At 44.9% G+C, this 21,429-nt stretch overlaps 1 protein-coding gene across 1 annotated transcript in view; it reads right to left on the minus strand.

Annotated features, from left to right (window-relative positions):
- The window catches only part of LOC147678731 (phosphatidylinositol 4,5-bisphosphate 3-kinase catalytic subunit alpha isoform-like), a 188,514-nt gene that overhangs the window by 101,164 nt on the left and 65,921 nt on the right, over positions 1 to 21,429 (minus strand). Inside the window, exons 3-7 of the mRNA XM_086946190.1 lie at positions 17,927 to 18,089; positions 17,387 to 17,596; positions 6,645 to 6,695; positions 1,508 to 1,758; positions 876 to 1,118 (exon numbers count right to left, since the gene is read on the minus strand). Coding sequence (XP_086802316.1) covers positions 876 to 1,118; positions 1,508 to 1,758; positions 6,645 to 6,695; positions 17,387 to 17,596; positions 17,927 to 18,089 — 918 coding nt within the window. The remainder of the gene's footprint in view (positions 1 to 875; positions 1,119 to 1,507; positions 1,759 to 6,644; positions 6,696 to 17,386; positions 17,597 to 17,926; positions 18,090 to 21,429) is intronic.

The following is a 21,429-nucleotide window of genomic DNA, read 5'->3' on the forward strand; positions in this document are numbered from 1 at the left end:
AAAAATGCACCTTGGTGCATTTTTCAAAGTTTTTGCAAATTACCATCAAGTACAAATTGATGGTAATTTGCTACTCCTATTAGCGAAATCGCAATTTTTTTTTACATTAATGCATTGCATTGCATTTAAGGAATCTCAATTTGCAATTCCTTAAATGCAATCGCAATTTAAGTAATCGCAATTTAGAGGTTACTTAAATTGCAATTTTTGCATTTGGGATGATGCACCCCAAATGCTAAAAAATACTGGTCGCAAAGGGGCATATTCTGATAATCTGCCTGTTTGCAACCTGTTTTTCTTTTGATGGATGTGCCTGATAGTGTTGTATTTTCCAGTCCCACTGTACTCTGGCCTTTATTTTAAGATACTGTTTATGAGAAATTCTACCCCACCTTCCTCACACTGAGCAAAAGTGTAGTCCACAAAAAATAGGCCTCGTGGGCTCCCTGATTTCAAAAGCAACAAACTCTCACTAACTAAAAACTACTTTATTTATCAATGGGGCAAATTGGGAGAAAACTTAACTCATTCTAGTAACCACTCAAACCTCTTATCCACAAACTCCATATCACTAACTGCATCTGCTCTGGTAGCTGGAGCTTAAAGGACAGGATGTGTGGCTGAATGGAAGCACATTTTTTTGCCTCAATTTTTAGTGGTCAGCCACATATATTTGTCCTTTATATTAGAAGAGCATCCCACTTGTTTGAAAGCAGAGAAAGTCTGGATACAAAAGAAAGAGAGCTTAACAGATGCATCAAAAAAGGCTGTGCAGGAGAAACTGCTCCTTCTAAACAAGGGTCCGAAAGAGACTCCCTGCATCGCCTGGTCAAGTTAAGGTGTCATTTACCTATCCCAACTGCTACATGGCTCACCTTATCAATGTCCCGGATGTTGACATTCACGTACGTAGCACAAAGAATCTTTATGCGCAACAGGCTGTTGATGGACCACAGGGACTTGGCAGGTGCATCGCCGTTCATGTATGAGGCGGTGGCAGAGCGGCGGGCATAGGACGGCATGACGAAGACGTTGGCTGGCAGCTGGCCGTACAGGCTGTCCTTGGACATCAGCATGAGGTGCGGTAGGCGGCCAAGGCTAATACAGTTCCTGATGTACTGTACAAGGAGCAGGCACCAAAAATAGCAGGAAAAAAACATAACATCAGGACCTTTGGATAGCATTCCAAAATACTTTTGGGGAAAAGCACGTACTGTACAGGGAACAACTTCCTAGTGGAAGCGATGGAGCCAAAGACAATAAATGGATTCAACACCTTTCACATGCAAGGAAAGCATTAGTGCTTAGGAAGGCAAAAGCAAATTAGGGGACCAAGCAGGATTTGCCAGTAAAGGTATGTAGAAAATTAGCAGGATGGATGCCGTGATGTTCTAATACGCCATCACATTCTGTGTGAGAGAGCACACTTAAGAGCAATATCCCTGAAAGACGTTACTCTGGACACTAATGGGAGCGACACAGAAGAGACTTCTGAAAGGCCGTTCACCTTATATTGGCTAAGCGGGTACTTCTCCAGCAGGTACTCGTCGCAGCCGCAGACCTTGAGGATGTACTTGCCCTGATACTCCAGCACGCAGAGCTTGAGCTGTTCTGGGGAAAGGTGCATGCTGCGAGTCTTCTTGCGGATGGCGTCTGCGATCACCTGCTCCGGGAGGTAGTTGTGCGGAATCTTCAGAGTGTACTTCTGCTTGTCGTTGTTGGGTGATACGATCACCCAGATGGTTACGATGATGCCTCCTGAGGGGTAGGAAAGAGGAAACCAAGTAAGTATAAAAGCACAGACAACTAAAATAGGTTTTCCAAACTCCAATTTCGTACAGAAACAATTACGTACACTACTTGTGGACCAGCATTAAGCGCTTTGTAGGATGTTATATTTCTTGCGTTTCTAAAAAGAGATTCGCAATTGGTCTACAGCACTTTGGCGATTCAAGAATCTTTGTACGATGCCTACATTACTCACATCTTGTCCAAAGACTTTGCAAGAAGCCTGCACCTCTTTACACTAAAATGTGATTTGTAGAAGGCATACACTATTTATAGTCTTTCACAGTGCCTCAAAAAGTCCAACACTAATGACTTTTGCATGAGGTCTACACCATGTGTGGCATGTCCAAATTGATTTGCATAAGGCTTCCCCGCTTGCAATGTATCTAAAAATATATCTGGGTGCAAAAGGAGCGGCCAGAGGAGATTTATCGAATGCCGAGAATTCTAGCAGTTAGCCGAAGGTGCTTCATAAGTCATAAAGTCCAAAGAGTTCCATGAGTTCAACAGCCGTTAAAGCCAAACCAGGACAAGCGGTGAGGCTTATAAGGCTTGCACCTTTGTCTGGCTTATACCACTTTCAGATAGCCCAAAAAGACTTGCAGAAGTTTAAGATTCATAACTAATTAAATCTGCGTAGGGTCTACACATCAAGCAATTTACAAAGAGCTTACTAAGACATTTGCACCACTTGCATGCAGCCAATAAAACTGCATAAGAATCCTCAATTATTGTTTGGCAGACACTTGGGGGCAGATTACAATCTTGTTAGGAAACTCTTCCGACCGAATAGGTTCCTGCGATTCCAACCGACCAATTACAATGCTTCCCGACATCCCATTGAAAAAAAAAGGTGAGTGGGGAACCCATGCACCCTGTAGTGGGCACCCCATGGTGTCTGCCACATTGTGCATGGTTGGGAAGAGGGGTCCTTTGGGTACGCCACGGGCCCCATTGGACACCCCCGGGTGAAGGGGGCCCCGCATTGGGCTCCCATAGACAGATTCCGACAGCTGTTTAGTGTCTGGCAGACAGAATGGGAACGGCTGTCCGAATCAGTCATCGCTCGTCCAGAAACCGTGTCCATAGAGCTCCGAAAGAATAAGGCTGTCCGAATGCCTTTCGGAACTGATTCGGATTGCACGGTTTCCAGGCACACTAATCATTCATTGGGAAATGTGTACGATTTTTTCGGAAACAAAGGTTCTGAATCGGATTCTGCAATACCGAATCCCATTCAGAGCCTTTCCTAGCAAGATCATAATCGAACCCTTGGGTGTAATTCCCTGGGTGACTTGTGATGGCTGTTCCACACGATATTGGAATTTTAAAACCCCTGTGATTATTTCTCAGATATTCACTACTGTAAACAAATACTGTATGAACTACGTGTTGCATTGACAATTTTGAGATCTCCTTGATGTGTATGAATGTATGTGTTATCAATAAAAATAACATTTAAAAAAAGAAGAAAAATCCTCATCAGTTGTCACTTATGCAAGACGCTAAGTGTAAGATGTATACCTAATCCAGATGTCCCAGAAATCTCTGTAAAAGGCTTACACCACTTCTCTGCCCCATGCACTTTGAGGGATATCTGAGCCACTATTAACTTTTCCAAGGATCCTCGCAGGAAGCCTACATGCCACCAAGATCAGTAGTAAACCTGCATCACTTCCAGGTGATCCAGATACCAATGGCCGAAGCCCAAGCCAATTATAAATAGAATAAGAAGTGTGTATGAGGTTTATAAAAGCCATTAGCTTTTCTAGTCAACTACAACACTTGTAGACAGCACAGAAAGATATCAGAAGCCAAATCTACCTTCAGAGGGGGCAGTGAACATTGTGAGATACTTGCACCACATAGGGACAGCCCAGGGTGCATCACATGAGGCCATACCTCTTACAGCCAGCCCACAGAGCTTTAAAAAGAGGCTGCAATAATTCCAGCCAGCCCAGGGAGATCTAAAAACCCTACACACACAGCACAGTGAATGTTTTAAGTGGCCTGCAGCCAGCCCAAAGATATTTAAAGGATCTCTACAACACCTACAGACACAACAAGAAGCATCTTTGGAAGTGCCAGGATCAGTTTCTGGAGCACACAGATGAAATGGCTACTATGCATTCGTAAAGAGAATGAGAATGGCCTTTAGCAACCAGTGCTTTGGTTACAAGGTGTGCACTAGAAAGTTGAAGTCATGAAGCCTCCAAGATTCTAGGAGACATAGATGAGCAGTCAAGGTCTTGCTCCAGGGAGGTGGTGCAGGGCTTGTCTAGGTGCAGTAGAACACAATTATCACAGCTGTAACAAAGTACGATAAAAAAACATTTGTAACAATTGGTAATTTTACACAATATATTAACATTATGAACATTAAAAATCACAACATAAAGAAACACTGTGACAACACCATAAAATGAATGATTTTATAGTGAAACTTGGAATTCCCGGAAAAAAATTACACATGCAAAATTAAAGTTGAAATGTTCCTCCAATGACTAGGCCTCAAAAGCTATTTTAATAGGTAGTGCTGAATCTGGATCCTAGAAAATGTTAAAGCACAGCTTATAAATTTAAATCTGTAACTTTTGCCAGGAAACAGCAACATTTGACATTCAGAGTTAGTATGTAATAAGTATTTAGGAAAAGCAGCTTTTAGAAAGTTACCTTTGCCCTGCCTGAACCTCCCCAAGGCTAATTTGCCCTACCCTGCTAGCATGTGCACAGCAAGTGTTGACCTTAATAAGGTGTGAAAACTGGTATCCAGAGCAATGGATCAGGCCTGGTAACCAGACAGACTGGGTATGGAGCATTTGATCCCTATCAGCCTAGTAATGACAGCTGGGATGGACCTAAGAACTTCATTAAATTGAAAGGGATAGAGGCGAGGACTGCCCTTTCATAGTTTAGTGTAAGGTGAGGCCCGAAGAATAGAAAGCCTCTGTTCCCAATTCCCACACTAGCCAGTGGAAGGTAAGCTAGCCCCAAAACTGCTTTGAAGTAGACACGGGGGAGGAAGCTGCATATTTCCCTGGCCACACCTATGGGTGGACACAATGCCTCTGTAAAAGGAAAAATGGTTTTCCTACCTTGGATTTTCGAAGTGAGGGGCATTTTGTAATTCCTTACAGTAGGGCAAAAAGTAACTGCTGCAAAACTGGGTAGGGTTGTCAGTGGGAACTTTTACCCTATTGGTTATGGAGGAGCCAGGAGTCACCTACCCACTAGCTAATACCAACCATAAATGTGACATTCCAAGGCACCCTGCTGAGGGCACTTTCTGACCTTGCGGAAGATCAGAAGATTGAACCTGCGGTCTGTGACCTGAGAGTAGTTCTGAAGGACTGGACCTGGCTCCTCGTGCAAGAAGGAAAAAAGAAGTGAACTCATAGGGTCAGTTTTCACGGACTCTGTGTAGCTACAGGGACCCAGCAAGCTGCAAGAGGCCAGTTTCCTGAAGCGACCAGTACCAACTGGACCTGGACTGGACCGTGCTAGTGGCATCTGCTGGAGTGAGTCCTGGCCATTATATGATGTCCTTGCAGCCCAAAAGCTAAAGATGACCCAGAGGAGCTGTTCCTGAAACCCTGGTAAGTGGAAACTTATAACATTTTTGGACTTTCAGGACCTCGGAAGCCATGCAGCAAAAGTGTCGGATTTCAATGCACCCTCCTCAAATACATTTTCAGGTTTTACCTGCAGAAGGATTTTGAGCTTCATAACAAGATTAAGTCAGAAGGGAAAATCCTTGACTGGGATAAACCTGGTTGGTGTAACAGAACCACAATGCATCACGGATTGCATCTAGGTCCTAATCGACCGCACCCATAAACTATTAATGGTGCTTAATGTTTTCTGGTGCTATTTTTACTTAAAACTTTGAAAATACATATAGCTACTTATAGGATTTTTGACATTTTGTAGCCATTTTTTTAATTAAATTTCACTTTATTTTTCTTATTTGGTTTGGGGATTTTTATTTTTGGGTGTTTTGACTTTATTGTTGTTTTGGTACTGTATACATATGTTACATATTGCCCCAATTTAAGCTGGTCTGCTCTGTATCATAGCTATCAGAGGGATGAGCTCAGGTTAATTTTTTTGACTTTGGGGTTCACGCTGGAAAGTTTGTTTTATTATTCCAGGAGCAATCGCTCACCCAAAATAATAATACACTTTCTTACATTCACTTACAATGAAAGGTATTGTATTAAAACCCCTTTCCACCACAACTGATTACTTTGTATACTTCTCTATTGGTTAAGATTTGCACCAAAGAGGATTTGAATGCCGGAGGTTTGCGGACATCCAAAACAATGCAAAGGAAACATCATCATAGTTCTGGTGGTAGCTATACAGGAAGGCAACAGAGTCTTGTCACCTGAAAGTGCATTTAGAGAAACCATAGAGGCTTGCCTACAAGAACATCTGTAGATACGGAGTTCACTTCAACCCATTCTGAACTGGTTTTGATAGGTAAGGCTAAGTGTTTGTGGGCTTTCACATGGGCAAGGCCAGTAGCAGGGCCATCGGATGTTCAGTCCAAAAGGAAGTGGGCAGCCTGCGGCTCCACGAACAGGAGACACAGAGAGCAACAGAGATGAGACAGGTCTGAGTTTCAAAGAAGAGTGAGGTGGTGAGCAGCTCCTACATTGCAAATGCCAGACAGGTGGATAGCAGCACACAGCCCATCAATGCCCAGCACATATCACTGATTACATGGTCAGCCACTCAGTCTGGGCCACTCTCCAATGAGAAGTCTGCAAATGTCATCATCCACAATGCATTGTAATGGTGAATGCATTGTAATAGTCAATGCATTGTAATGGCCAATGGCTGTGTGTACATACCTTCCTTTGGGCCGCCCTGGCTGGAACAGTGTTGATTCCCTCCAGACAGATCTTGAAACAAAGGGAGAAAATGGATAATGAAATGGGGCACTGGATTGTTCTATGCATAGAGTGATCAACCTCAATCTTGCAAACACCAGTCCTGATATCCAAATGATTGCAAACAGTAGCCCTAATAAAAGGTGCACTAGCAAGGTCGGCTAAGCATAAACCTGTAGCTCTCTCGCAACAGTGATGACTGCCCATGACGCCTGTGAACATTACTTTTACTAAAACAAAAGAGGCTCCCTTGAGACACATAAGGAAGTGGACTTCTTCTTCGGAAGCACCTAGCGTACCTCAAAAACAACAATAAGCTGCCATCATCCAAGGCTAGGTCAGAGGGTACAAGGGGCGTGCAACAATCTCCATCACACCACCGGAGACAACAGAGGCACACAGCACTGGCAGACTAACCATCAATGTTACACTGCCACTGGAGCCAATAATGCCCATGGTGTGTGCCACATAGCTTCAGGAGCTTCACCCCGGCATCTGCGGCTGTTTAAGGGTGTGGGTCTGCAAACTCTTTGCTGTAATGCAGAGTTAATGCTTCTGATACACTTTCTGCAAGAAGTTGATCACAATCTCAACTTGGATCTGCTCTGGTTTTCACATTCTAATATGATGGTATTGAGTTACTTCTTACTAGTTATTGATTGTTTAGTCTTTAACCCGTTAACCGCAGCATAAAATCTGCCTTGCTGCGGGCGTTCTATTGAGCGGGCGGGGCCGCGTCCGCCAACGGATGTGCGCAGCACTACCGAGGTAGTGCTCGCGACGGCCGTTGGCCGACGCACGCTCTTAACGGGTTAATACCTTAGTTAATAAATAACAACATTAACCCCTTCGCCGCTGCGCTAATTCCCCCGCTGTGCTGACTGCTTTCTGATTTGCTTAATTTCTCCATACAGATTTTGCTTTTATTCCCCTACAACAGAAGTTGTGATCTGTGTGGACAGCAAAAACTGTTTGTGTCAATGTGTCTCACCTGTTCAGCAGTGACTAGATGTGCGAGCTTATTTTAGCAGGGTTGTTAGAATTCCCCATTGACATACTGTTAGATTGAATCAGATTGATTATAATGATTAACTACCAAGACTTGCAATGTGCACTCTATATTTAACTTTGTCTGCAGATATCTATTGTTGACACTGAGAAAAGCTTTAATAAAAAGATAATAAAAAATGTCAATTATCCATCAAAAAAAGTGATGAATGGATGCTTGAATTAATCTTAACCTGGGCACATTCCATTTGAGTTTTGTTTTCTTATAGCTTGACTATGCCATTACTGAAGAGAATTAACAATATGCAAATCAGCTTTGGTCCTTATATGCTAGGAACAGTCTTGTGCAAACTCCTAGGCCATGTACATTCTGAACGGCCACGCATGCAACCTAAATCGTTGGTCTCAATCTGCAGAAGCAATTAAACAATGGACTGGAACGTGGCCCGGAGAACCAATGGAAAATTGGGACTACTTGCAAATAAAGGGGTGGAGTTAAGAAAGAAGTAAGGGAGAGTTTCTGCACGGTTATGGAAGGGGTTAGGTAGGAATGTGCACTTACCCGATAAAGACAAGGGCCATCGCTATTAACAAACTGCACTTCTAAAGTTACTAAAACCAAATATTACCCACAACAGTAGTAAATGTACTACAGCTCATATCTGGAGTATGCCCAGCACCAAACATGGTGAACCACGTTATTGCAACACCCTCCTATAGAAATTTATAGAAGAAGGGACTTAAAATAAAACTTCATAGGAAATAATATTACACTATTTATTACTTAAAAATATATTTCATTGAGTGTTAAAAAATGTCTAAAAATAAAACATTTATTGTGTGGTTATAAAATACTATATAACCTTTGTTTAAAAATGAATGGGAGATCTCCCTAAACTAAAGTATAGAGAAATTAAGTGCAATTTACTTACATTTTAATAAAAAGTCATGTTACATTCATATTTAAATTAACAAAAGGTTATTAAAATATTTGAAAATTAAATTATGTTTTATTATTTGAAAATTGTTTAACCATTCCATTTAATTTGTAAATATATTTTTTAAAGTAAAATAAAATAATTAATCTTATCATTATTTTATATTGGGATCTTTTTAAGTCCTTGCCTCCACTATTTTCTATGGGGGTGGTTGTAGCAGTATCAGTGTTTGACCGCGTGTAGTCCTAGACTTACTACTGCTCCTTTTTGGCTGACGTAATTTACACTTGTAAATTTGTCTCCAACCCCTAGTTCAGTTGAAGGAGAGGTGCAATTCTGTACTTTTAAGAAGCTTTATACTCGTAAGTTATGACTAGCCAAAATGAGTTAAGTTACCCAAAAGTGTAAGAGCAAATTATTCACAGGTGTTAGTTAACTTTGCGAACAGATCTGAATATGTTGAAGAACACGTTGTGTGATTGTGACGGGGTGGGACTCGTGTCCGGAACATACAGTCCCGATAACCTAAAAGACTGGTGGTCAGCTGTTCCCCTTTCTGTTTCTGACAAACAGCCGGACTCAGCCTGATTCGACGAGTGGACTCACGCAGGCGCAGAGGCAACCTGGGGGCTTGAGACTGGAATCGACTACGGTCCCTTTAACTCTGCCAGCGAAGCTCCACCCACCTGCGACGTCACACGCTCAAAAGAAGGCGGACTCGTAGAAGCAGCGGACAACGTTCTTCCAGGAGAAGATGGACGAGGCTGGAGACGAAGTACGGAACCGGAGCCCTGCAGTGAAAAAGCCGTGACCAGCCCAGCAGTGGACAACAAGCCAGGAGGCCAACGGTCCTGCGAATCGCCCTGCCACACTCCCGCAGGAAGAGTGTGGCTTGCTAAGGTACGGGGCAAAGTGGCGGGCTGGGTGAATCGTAGTAATACAGTAAACGAGTGAATACTGCTAAACGTAGCCTCATTGTCCCTCTCCCTTCACGAGCACTACTAGGCACTAAGCGCTTAAGTTGATTTTTGCACTCCTTCACTCGGTGTCCCTCACCCCTGGTCCCTTTTAGTCCTATGAGGACGTCAGCCTGATTCCCTGTTGTCTCTTTTCTTCCGTTTCATGCTTGGAGTTGAGGACCTTGGCCCCGACGACCCCTCTTCATTTCCAGTCTGGAGAACTACCGGCACCTGCGTGGAAGAAACGCCCTAGAACTCTCAGCGTTTCCTAAAGGAGTCAGGACGGATCCCAACGAGTTTGCTCATGTTAAACAAACTACTAGGAGACGAAGAGCTTACTTAAAAATAAAGCCCTCTTTGAAAACTTTATTCAATGTGTCAGAGTCGGTCCCTTCCACCTCTCCCGCTCCCAATCCCGTACAGTGATATTCCAAGGAAACTCTCTCGGGCCCAATTTATGGGGCCACAGGGCCGGCAGGCTACTAGGGCCCAACCACTGGGATTGTGGTCCATTGCCACTGGTTCATGGGGAGCGGCCGCCTTTGACTCTGCAAACTAGGCGGAGTACACCCTTTCCACAACGGACTCTCGGATTACTAGGGTGAGCTGTCAGAGGCTTCTCAGAGAGATAGTGTGGAGACAGGAGCTCAGTCAACCCAGAGAGATAATATCATAATGTTTAGCAAACTGCTCATCCTTAGTATAAAAAGAAATTACTTCAACTTCTCAGCAAAAGAAAATGCCACACAGTTCAATAGAGGTACAATTGCAGGGTGACTATAATCCCATCCACAATCCCCAGGAAGGCGCTACACTCTCTCTGCTGCCATCTCCTCTGCCCAGCAGTTCTACATTTTACGATCACCATTATGTAGAGTTGGTACAGAAATTAATAAGGCACAGGTGCAGTTCACCCTGGATTACCCCACTGGCTAGAGGCGTAAATCACTTCAATGGCTTTCGCAGACTCAAGTCCACCTGGGCAAAAGTTTATATAGCAGATTCTACTGTGTGCTAAGTCTCTCCTTGCATTCATGGCTAAGCACTGTTCATCTGCTCGGTGAAGATGAAACTCTGGTGGGCACGTTCTGCGTAACTGCTCCTACAGCGGTAGCTTCGCTGATGTGTGGTTGTGACATGTGAGGCGTCCAAGGCCATATGCAGATGAAGGCTCCTTCACTGTAGTTTCAGTCGGTGTGGGGACTTCAGCGGGTGTGCATCTTTGGCAATTGGGCTTACGCATCAGCAGCGGGCAGCGGCTGCACCAGTTTCTCAGGATGGCAGAAGACACCTGGATGCCTTGTTCTTGGAGGTTCTGGTGCAGGTCACAAAAAGGGAACAGTGTGGGAGACTGGTGACCCTTCACATCATGTGTCACTTATGGCACCACTCCTCCTCTCAGTTTCTTCTGTGCGTTCGTCATGCTGGGAACATATTCAACTTCTCCTTCAGAATATTCTGTCTTGGATGCTTCAGTTATTTCTTGAGAATAAAGGGCCTTTTTCATCCTTCTTGTGTGTTTTCTGACCCTTTTTCAGGTTAGGTGTCGGTATTACTCTCATTTGCTCTATCAAGAATTTTTTCAGGCTAAAGTTTCTCGAATCAACCACTAATCCAATCTCATGATTCCACCATCCTGCAACCAAGAGACGCTCTACGGGGGGTCATGGGAGCTTCTGCGTTGTCCCATTCTGGTGCGCATAGTTCCTTCCTTTCTTAAACTTTGCCCCAATCATATCCTGGAGGCGGAGTTCCATTTCTCACCATGGTTCCTAGTACTCCAGTTCCCCCACCTCCCTTACGCTGGCCTCGTGATTCCTTCTCCAAGCCTCAGTGCATCATTCCCTCAGGAGGTGGACGTCTGATATCCCACCTGTTTAACTGATTTCCCCTGGACCCCTCTCTGCACCTGGGCTCCTCTCATCAGCCGTCATCCATATCCCCCCTCTCAGCTCAGGATTCTCGCGACCATCTTACTGATGAGACCGTGTGAACATTGCTTCGCTCTTTAAAGGCCGCTCCTAGTGAGAGTGATTGGATTAGTTCAATGTTTTTATAGTTTCCTGATTTCCCAGCCCCCGTCTTGGAGCCATTGCTCGTCTTTCCCTGTCCTTATTATCTGATGCTGGTCTTTAATTTGGTTCTGTGCAGAATCCGTGCCTGGTATTCCAGAGTTCCTTGTTCTACTTGCATGCCACCGACCTTCGCCCCTCATGTTCTCCTTTTCTAGTTTGCTGGGTATGTCTTGTTTCTCCAAATAGCTAGTTAGGTTGGTCTGCTCTGGTCTTCCTGCAGTCGGCCATGCTTTCCCCATTCCCGGTTCCTTCGACTCCAGTCTTTCCCAGCCCTTTTTTCTGCATTGTGTATCATTCCCCAGTAGAGAGTCCTGCCCTGCCTGTGAATTTTCTTCCCCTGGTTCTGTTGTCCTTTCTTGTGTTTGTGTTCCAGCCTTAGTTTTTGTTACCGCAGGGTGCCGGTGAGCGCGGAGGCTTGGTGACTCGCACACAGAGCTCCATTTCCGGCTCTTCTCCCTCAGGAGCGGTGGGGCGGCTCCCACGGCTCTGAAAATAGCTGCTTCTTGCCTTATTGTGACCTCTTTTCAGTTCCAAACACATCATTTCCCAGGGAGCATGCACACTATCATTTATGGTGGGTTGTCTATTGTTCTTCTGTTCAGTATGCCCCTACTGCCTCTCCCTTGTTTAATGTACTGAATATGTGCTGTGTTTCTAATTTTACCTTCTGAAGACATTCTCCAGTTTCTCTCCAGAATTCAGGCCCCAGGGCACTCCACCTGATCAACGTCAGCTTTTTTCCTGTCCTTCTCCTTTCAGTTTCCAGGTGCTCTTATGTATATGCTAACTGCCCCCCTCCTACCCCCCACCCCGAATACCCTTGCCCCTGCAGAAAGCAAGCTTTCCCTTTGGTTCTTTACATCTTGATCTCAGCAGGGGTACAAAATGTGCAAATGGTTAACCACTCGAAGCCTACTCGACATCTTAGCATGACACAAACAGATCAAAAACTACTGAGTGGATTTACAAAAAAAAGAGCCTGTTCTAAGTAAAATTCTATCCTAGAGCCAAGTCTGGTAGAATTCCATTCAGTAGTTTTAGTTGCAAAGCAGCGAAAATCCCCATGGGACTGAACAATAGGAAATTCTATTTTTGGATCACTCCAAAAAACATGTCATTTCCCCTGGACTGGTCTGAATATTTGCACAGGGGGTGCGAGTCAGGAGGCTGCCGCATTTCTGGAAGGTTTGTCACTCTTTCATTAGAGGGTCGTGAACTCCGGGTCGCACCAAAGTGCACAAACACAGAATCGATGCAATGACATCTGTGACCTGAAGAGCAGCAACACAATATCCACAAACCTCGGTTTGTTTCCCTACAATAAAAGATACTATGTCAAAATGGAGGATCACAATGTTTCACCATAAACTGGCTACTGTGTATACTTCTGTACTGGGTAATGCTAGCAAAACTAGAGGTTTGCAGAAATGTCAAGTTATTAGCAAACTTAAAAAAACAATTTTCTAAACCAGGGGTCTCTAACCTTTTCTGTAGTGAGAGCTACTTCTGGCTACTTAAAAGTAAGCATGGGTAAATTTTGCGAATTTGCAATTTGCGAATTCGCGATCCGCGAAATTCACAATTTTGCGGATTTTTTTTTTCTCTGCCCCACTCCTGTTTGTGCCCTTTTGCCCTCTGCCCCACACGTTTTTGTGCCCTTCTGCCCTCTGCCCCACTCGTTTTTTGTCCCCTTCTGCCCTCTGTCCCACTTTGTGCCCTTCTGCCCTCAGCCCCACTTAGAATGGCGCCGGCAAGCTGCCAGCGCCATTCTAAAAATTCTAAAATAGCTAGAAATAGCTTCAACAGGAAGCACTAATAGATAAAGTAAAGCAGGTGCTCGAGTTGAAGGTCAAATTAAGTTACACAACCATTAATCACCCCAAGTTTGGGGTGATTAATGATTGTGTAACTGAATTTGACCTTCAACTCGAGCACCTGCTTTACTTTATCTATTAGTGCTTCCTGTTGAAGCTGACTTTTGTAACTATTTTAGAATGGCTCTGGCAGCTTGCTGGAAGTTTGCCGGCGCCATTCTAAAATAGTTACAAAAGTCAGCTTCAACTTTTGACCCAATCCGTTCCGCTCGCGGATTTTGCGGGAAATTCGCGAATCTCGCGGATTGCGAATTTGCCGAAAATCCGCGAGCGGAACGGATTTTCCGCCCATACTTACTTAAAAGCACCCTGAGCTACTGCCTCATATATGGTCGTTATATAAGGGTACATAAGTGCAAGTAACTTAAGCACCCTCCCTAGAGTTTCCCAGTTCTGCTTCAGTGAGAATATGGCATTAATGTCACATGAGATCTAAAGCAATTCTAACTTGTGGGTCCCAAATGACCAGGTGTGTCCCTTGTTTGTGAATCACACAAGGGGTACGCATGTATTTGAGACGTGTGCGCTTATTTTCATGTAATACATAAAATGACGCTGTTCTCATTCTGAGAGTGAGCGCACAAAGGAACATTAGCAATGCTACATTTTGCGTGGCTCATGCAAACTTTATAGATATCGAAATAAAAACATATATGGGCGGTGACCGGCACGCTGTACAGCTATTAGACAATAATGACACACAAATTAACATATGACAAGATAGCTTTAAGATGCTAGGCACTCTTTAGACAAAGGATGAAAGAAAAGAAGAAAGACAGAAATAAAGCAATGATGAATAGGAGAGGAAGAAAGGAAGGAGAGTAATAAATAAAAGGGAAGTAGAGGGAGAAAGGAAGGGAAATGTGTGGGGATAAAAAGAAACAAAAGAAGCAAAAGACAATGACAGAAGCAAGTACAGAGAGGAAGAACAAATTAGAGGAAGAAGGAAAGGAATAAAGTAATGAAATGAACATGCTTCGCTATTCTGGCTGTGCACTGTTTTATGTAAAGTTAGCATTCACTGCACCATTTTGTGTTTAGTCGCCATTTAATCATTGTCCCCTGGTAAAGCAGCTGGTAGAAAGTTTCATTTCTCCAAGGTTAGATCTTACTCTGCTAATGAATGAACTGTCTTATTCGCGCATACCTTTCCCACTAGAACGAGGTTTTCTCCCACTAGTCTAGTGGAAGGCTCGGCCAGGATGACCTTGGCTAAGAGATACCGTGTGCCTGGCCTCAGGATCGAGACTCATCTTACTGTACTTCTTTGAGTTAGCCGCACCTGCTCGGAAAGTTCCGTTAGGGGCGGGTCTTTCCTGGTGCTGAAAATGTACATAGTGTATTGCTATGTTTGCTGAAGTCAGCCCTCTCTGCAGCACCCCTAAGCGACTGGGCAGACGGGGCTCCACTCAGGTTCATCTGAATAAACATATATTTGGTTTGTATTCCCAACTGTCTGACTGATTCTTCATTTGTATGGAAGGCTGAGAGGTGGTCGTGAGTGACCCGTGTGGCCCTAATCGGGTCACTTCCTTCAGAAAAGAGAATGGCAGTGAAAGAGAAAACAATGCAAAAAGAGAAAAGAGTTAAGTGGGGGTGAGTGAGAGAAAGGAAGGGATAGAGAAAGGTGGGATGAGACCATGAGGAAGTGAAAGAGAAAGACGAGAGAATAAAAGAAAAAAAGAGAAGGAAGACAAAAGAAAAACAAACAGCCAGAAGGAGAGAGAAAAAGACATAAAAGAAGGCAGAATAACAAAGATCGAGAAACAAAAAAAGGAAAGCAGCGAAAAAAATAAGAAAGATAATCTAAGGGAAAGAGAAAGAAGAAATAAGGAGAAAAGATAGTACAACTAAGACACCGATGAAAAAGTGAAAGTTGAAGAAAGGTAGAAAAAAGTAACACTGCACAAGAGCAAATAGGAAAGAAAAAGACTGCAGGAAAGAAAAAAGGCAAGCAACTAGATTACAAGTCGAGAAAGAGGTAGAAAAAAAGTAGAGCAAGAAAAAAAACGGAAAGTGAAAGCACAACAGAATAGGAGCACAAGGAGATAAAAAAGGAAGGAGTGAAAGTGGGGAAGAAAAAAGAAAGTAAAGAAAGGCGAGAAACATAGGAGAAAACGAAAGAAATGTGAATGAAAGGCAACAGGAAAGTTAAAACAAAAGACAAGAAGAAAAACAAAGACAAATAAGAGTAGTTGAAAATGAAAGAAGAAGAAGAAATGAGAGAAAGTGGGGAACAAAGAATTGAGAGTGAACTGAAGCAAAAAAAAAGTAGGAACTTAAGAAACATAGAAAGATGGACAGAAAAAGCAGAACAAGAAACAAAGCTGTGAAAGAAGGAAACAAAGAAGTAGTAAAAGTAAGGAAATGAAAGAATAGAGAAACAAAAAAAAGCAAGAATTTTTCAGGAGTGTGGACTACATGGTCCTACATTTTTAGGCTCACTGGCAGCAGAGCGGTGCACTCTGTTTTAAAGTGCTGCCTTAGCATTTGGGCCCCAGCATATTGTCATATCAGTTGACAGTCAATTATCACGTGCAAGCTACTCAGAAGTAGCCTTTGAGCTACTGGTAACTCATGATTGACCTGTTGGAGACCCCTGTTCTAAATCATATTCACAGAATCACTGACCCTGCAATTGATCATGTAGATAGATATGCATGAATATATATTAAAATAAATCCTAGTCAGTAAGTGCCGGCTGCATCACAAAGCATGTGTTGGTCTGAGGGAAGGCCCACGAAATAGCACAGTCGCAAAAAGGAGATGGACACTACTTTCTGGCAGAAACCTGATTGAGGCAGGCTTAAAATGTCACAACACACACTGATGTGCCTGGGTGACTGCAGCTAGGCATGGCAGGGCCAGTCTCCAACCTTTCCCAATATACATATGTGCAGCCCAGAGCTGTCCTAGTTGAAGTCTACAGGTTTCGGGACCAAGCAAGGCCCCGCCAGGCCAGTTTCTTTCACTCAGGCGATCCTTATTCAGAGACTTACTCTGTGTCTCAAAGTGGAGGCTTCAACACAACACAGAGAAGAAAGGGCTCTTACCATGGGTCAAAATAATCTGAGACGAGCACGGCAGTGGCAGAACTGAGCATGCTCAAGGTGAGAGGACACTTCTCGGCAGATGGTTCCAATTCTTATGCTCTCTCAATGAATGATATGCTCTACAGAAATGTACTGAGGTTACCCGGAAGAACTCTCGTCTAAAGTCCCTTAACGCCATTCAAAACTCCACTTGAATCATTGAGAGCATATTATTGGTGGCTTGTTGTGTCATGTGGCACATCTAGCGTAACAGCATTAAGATCTCTATCGCTTCATCATATTTCCTCTAGAGATATGGAAGGTGAAGCGCTCCGAGCTGCTTATCCTGCAGTCCCAGGCACCGTGGATCGACTGGGTGGGCACAGTGTAGAGAAGACGCCGTGCGATATCTGCGAAGGCATTGTGCGAGGTTTCTATGAACGTTGTGGGAGCTTTCTGTACTATTAAATGATTGACTGATTTAGATGTGTACCTTTTGTAGCTATTTATCTACTTTGTATTTATCCCAGAATTTACTCCAAGTGTAAGTGTATACACCAACAGCAGCCTTCTTCTTCAGTGCTATCTCATCAGAACTCAATAGACCAGGTAAAGGAACCACCTGGATCTCAACAGGGCATTATTAAGGCACGCCGGAGGGTTCCCTGAGCTAACAGAACAATAGTATGATAAAGAATATTTACAGATGAGCTAGGGAGTTTTGTGGCAAATGCATCCCTCAGGAAGCCCAAAAATGAATTAAAATACAGCTCGCAGGCGGGTGGATTGCGCAGTATCTACCAAAGGCGGGACTCACCGTTATCCAGCTTGTTGTAGATATGCTTCGGAAGCTCTGGAGTGGACTCCACATTGGGTGGGTAAACGTAGAGTGCCTGGCTATGCGGCCCACTAGTCTCCCTTAGGTCCATGGCCTCTTTGCAGACGCTCAAGATGTTGCGACGGAAATCCTGCACTTCGGGATCCTTCACCAGCTCAAACTCGCAAATTGGCATACCAATGGCAAATCCTGGAAGGAGAGCAACATATGGAAGGACTGATGAGAAATTGTGTGTTGATTGAGTATAAATGAGAAAGATGGAGACAATTACCAGATATAGCAAGCAGAGTAGGCCAGATGTCCCGGAAGGACGGACACAGTCAGGCAGAAGTACAGAGAACCAATCCAAGCATGTGGAGGTACAAGAAAGCACAGACTTACATAGCAGTGGCAACAAACTGACACTGTCCGAAAGACAGAACCCAGAAGGACATATGGCAGAGGGAGAGACACAGAAAGATGAACCACGTAAAAGAAGAAATAAACTATTCTTCAACCCCCTTCTTCTTATGGACTCACCGATCTCCCGGTTGAGAATCTTCTCTTCACGATTGCCCACAGGCTCGATCACTTTCAGGATAGGCTGGAATAGCCGAAGGTCACACAAGCGCCTTGCTTCATCATAGAATTCCTCCCGTTCCGCTTCTTGCGTGACCCCCACAAAGATGTACGAAGAGTCGTCCTACCGAAGGTGAGAAAAATAAATTTACCACTGCTCCTTCATGTCTGAATGAACATGTGCGAAAGGCCGGACTGCCAAGACCATAGTAGAGTTAGATGATGAAGACTCATCACAAGCGCGATTGATCAAGAAACACAAAATAACCTCCGCAACTATGTGGACACCATTTTTATTATTTACCCCCAGATGATGCATGGGTCATGCAGAAGGCTGTAAACTGTGCCCCTCTGACAGGTAAGCACCTGCCTGCTTTACTCACCTGGCTGATTATACCAAGCGAGAGTACAGCCTTTTTCAACTGCCTGTGGAAGCTGTTCAGTCTCAGATGTATGTGGCTACCAACATGAAATAGTGATGGTCTGAACTCTTTATGATTAATAAGGCAATGTATTGTGGGACCCGATCGCCTGATTACGTAAAGGCAGATCGCAAACAGAGGGTGCAAATTTCACACCGACTGTTTTGGGACCTGCCTGTCTTTTTACACCATGACCTGCGTCACCTAAAAGGTCGGGTCACAAATGCTCTGTCAGAGAGGACCACCAATAGTAATTAGATAGGTTGATGTTTGAGACCCTTTGCGATTGGTTGTTAACTCTGGGGTGGCGGCCTGCAAGTGATAGCAAATAGCAAATCGCAATCGCAGCATTCACATGCTCAAATGAAAAACTCTTTTTCCCTTAATTTAGCCCAGAACTCATGACCCTTAAAGGGACCGTTTCTGCTCTTACACAAAAATCCCATTTAAGAAGCCATGGGAGAGGAGCAGGTAGTGGCCACCTGGAGCACTGTCAGCTGTCCCAGTAGGACAGCTTGCCCTAAGCCAGTAAATCATTAAAGGTATACGAATGCAACCGTGGTCACAAGCAGTTGACGCATGCCACTGCACATAACAATTAGGAGGGGACTTCCCTGTCAGGTCCTCTCCAGAATAAGTCGCAGGAACTTCTTTTGCGAGTCAGAAAAACCTTTCCCAATTGGAAAAGAGGTTTTGTACATCCCAAAATTGTATTCTGCAATCACAATGCCAATGATTTGTGTTGGACAGGCCACATGAAGGGCTCGCCCCCTCCCCGCCTGACAGGGCCCGGACACCGGCTCGCCAGGTACGACCCACCGAAGCAACCCGCAAACCGTCCCCTACGGGTCTCCTGCTCCCGGACATCTCTGTATCACTGGCCCGGGCCACCGTCAGCACCATTGCCTGGCCCAGCCGCCATCTTGGACACTGCACCACGAAGCCGCGTGGCCTCAGCTCGACCCCAACCCTGGGCCTGGCCAGGCCCCGACATCCCGGCACCACCATCCACCCAGGAGGTGAACGGACCACTTGGCAGGTCAATGGGAGGAAGAAGTGTCGATGGCTCTCCCCCGCCAGGTGCCGATCGCCCCCAGCCTCCCCGGGCGCTGGCTCCACCCCCCTGCTGGGTGTCTGGACTCCCTCATCCCGGACCTCCCGACCTCCAAGTGCGAGGGTCCGGACATCAAAGGGCGCCAGACCTATAACTGGGGCAGCTCCAGAGCAGGAAGGCAGTTGTATCTTGGAGTCGTGAGACACCGTGAAGAACTCATCCTTGACGGACTGCTGGCGCTGCCGCAGCCCTGCCTTGTGAACTATCGTCCTGCCTGCTGGCGCTGCCGCAGCCTTCTGCAATCTTCATCCTCGTTGGACCTGCTGGCGCTGCCGCGGCCTTCTTGCAACCTTCGTCCTCGTCGGGACCTGCTGGCGCTGCCGCGGCCCGTTCCTATCTACGACCACCTCGGGACCTGCTGGCGCTGCCGCGGCCCGTCCCTCTCGTACGCCGAGCTCGAGGATTGTGAGCTACCATCATCGCATCGCAGTACCAGATTGGTAACAAAGACTGTCCCGCTACCCCTTTCCCTGTCAAGAGACTAGAATTAAGAGGATCCTCGTGTCCTGCTCCCATTGTATCGTATCACTTTACTTCAAGAATTGCCTATAAAGAACGTTAACCTTATCCTTGTGTGGTGTCCATCTGTGGGGGGGAAGTTACTTGTCTGTACGATCGCTGGAGACGGCCCTCACCGGAGGCCTCTCCCCTTGTCCTCGGCCGACCCTCCCGGTCCCCGTCTAACAATTTGTGAATGGCACGCTTTGTGACTGCAAAATCCATGAGTGCAGGAGGCCTTTGAGGGAGTGATTTTTCATACTGACTTCTGGTTGAGTTTCATCAATATTGGATGAGACCTGTGCCATTGCTGCATATTTTTTGCACAAAACACTCACCTACTTGGTACCTTTGCAAAGTGAGTAGTGTTACTCATATTTACGCTTATCTAGGACTATCTTGAGTCCAGAGTAACGGCACCTCAAACCCAACTTTAGGGGAAAAGAAAGTAACAAACTGGTCGACACAGGACAGTAATGTGTCTACCAGAGTAAAGGGGTTTGAATAACTCCTTTCCTGACACTAGTTTGAAATGATTTCTGGAAATCCTTCGCCCCTTGCTCCCCCACCATTCCCCTAAGGATGGGCGAGAGGCTTTACCACCAACACGTGTATCTGAAGTGTCAGGACATGGGATTCAGTCGCAAACAGTTTCATCCCTCTGATGTCACACATGCTGCCACTATTTGGCCTAGAATATGTTGTTTCTCACCAAGAAAAAGAGAGTCTATCTGCGTGGGTGTCGTGGGATTCTCACCAGGGGCCCTGGACATACTTTGTCACAATCATGCAGACCTGGTGGATCTCAAGATTTATTTATTACCCAAATTTCTCTATTTTAATTTAGAAGGGTTTCATAAAAACAGATGTTCTAGTATGTCGTACGGTAATGTTAGTTCAGAAAAATAACATTCTCAAGATGGCTTCCCACTATCTGAGTATTGTTCAAGATTCACATGAGATCACAAATTATCTGTCGAGGGATGCCAACACTGGCTTCCACCACAGTTCTATCTGTCGAGGGATGCCAACATTGGTTTCCACCACAGTTCTATATGTTGAGGGATGCCAACACCGATTTCCACCACAGTTCTGTCTGTCGAGGGATGCCAACATTGGTTTCCACCACAGTTCTATCTGTCGAGGGATGCCAACACCGATTTCCACCACAGTTCTGTCTGTCGAGGGATGCCAACACTGGATTCAACCACAGTTCTATCTGTCGAGGGATGCCAACACTGGGTTGCACCACAGTTCGGAGTACAGATTTGCTTCAGACTGACCGCAGCTTGAAGAGTAGAGCCCACATGCTGGACAAACTGAGATCATTCGGGTTCAAGGCCAAATAATATGGAGTCTCCTAAACTTTTGACCTTTTAGAGATAAAAATAGAAGAAACAGTAGAGGAATGTACTCTTCCTCTTTTCACA

Source organism: Lissotriton vulgaris, chromosome 12, assembly GCF_964263255.1.
Source record: "Lissotriton vulgaris chromosome 12, aLisVul1.2, whole genome shotgun sequence".
Classification (NCBI taxonomy): Eukaryota; Metazoa; Chordata; class Amphibia; order Caudata; family Salamandridae; genus Lissotriton; species Lissotriton vulgaris.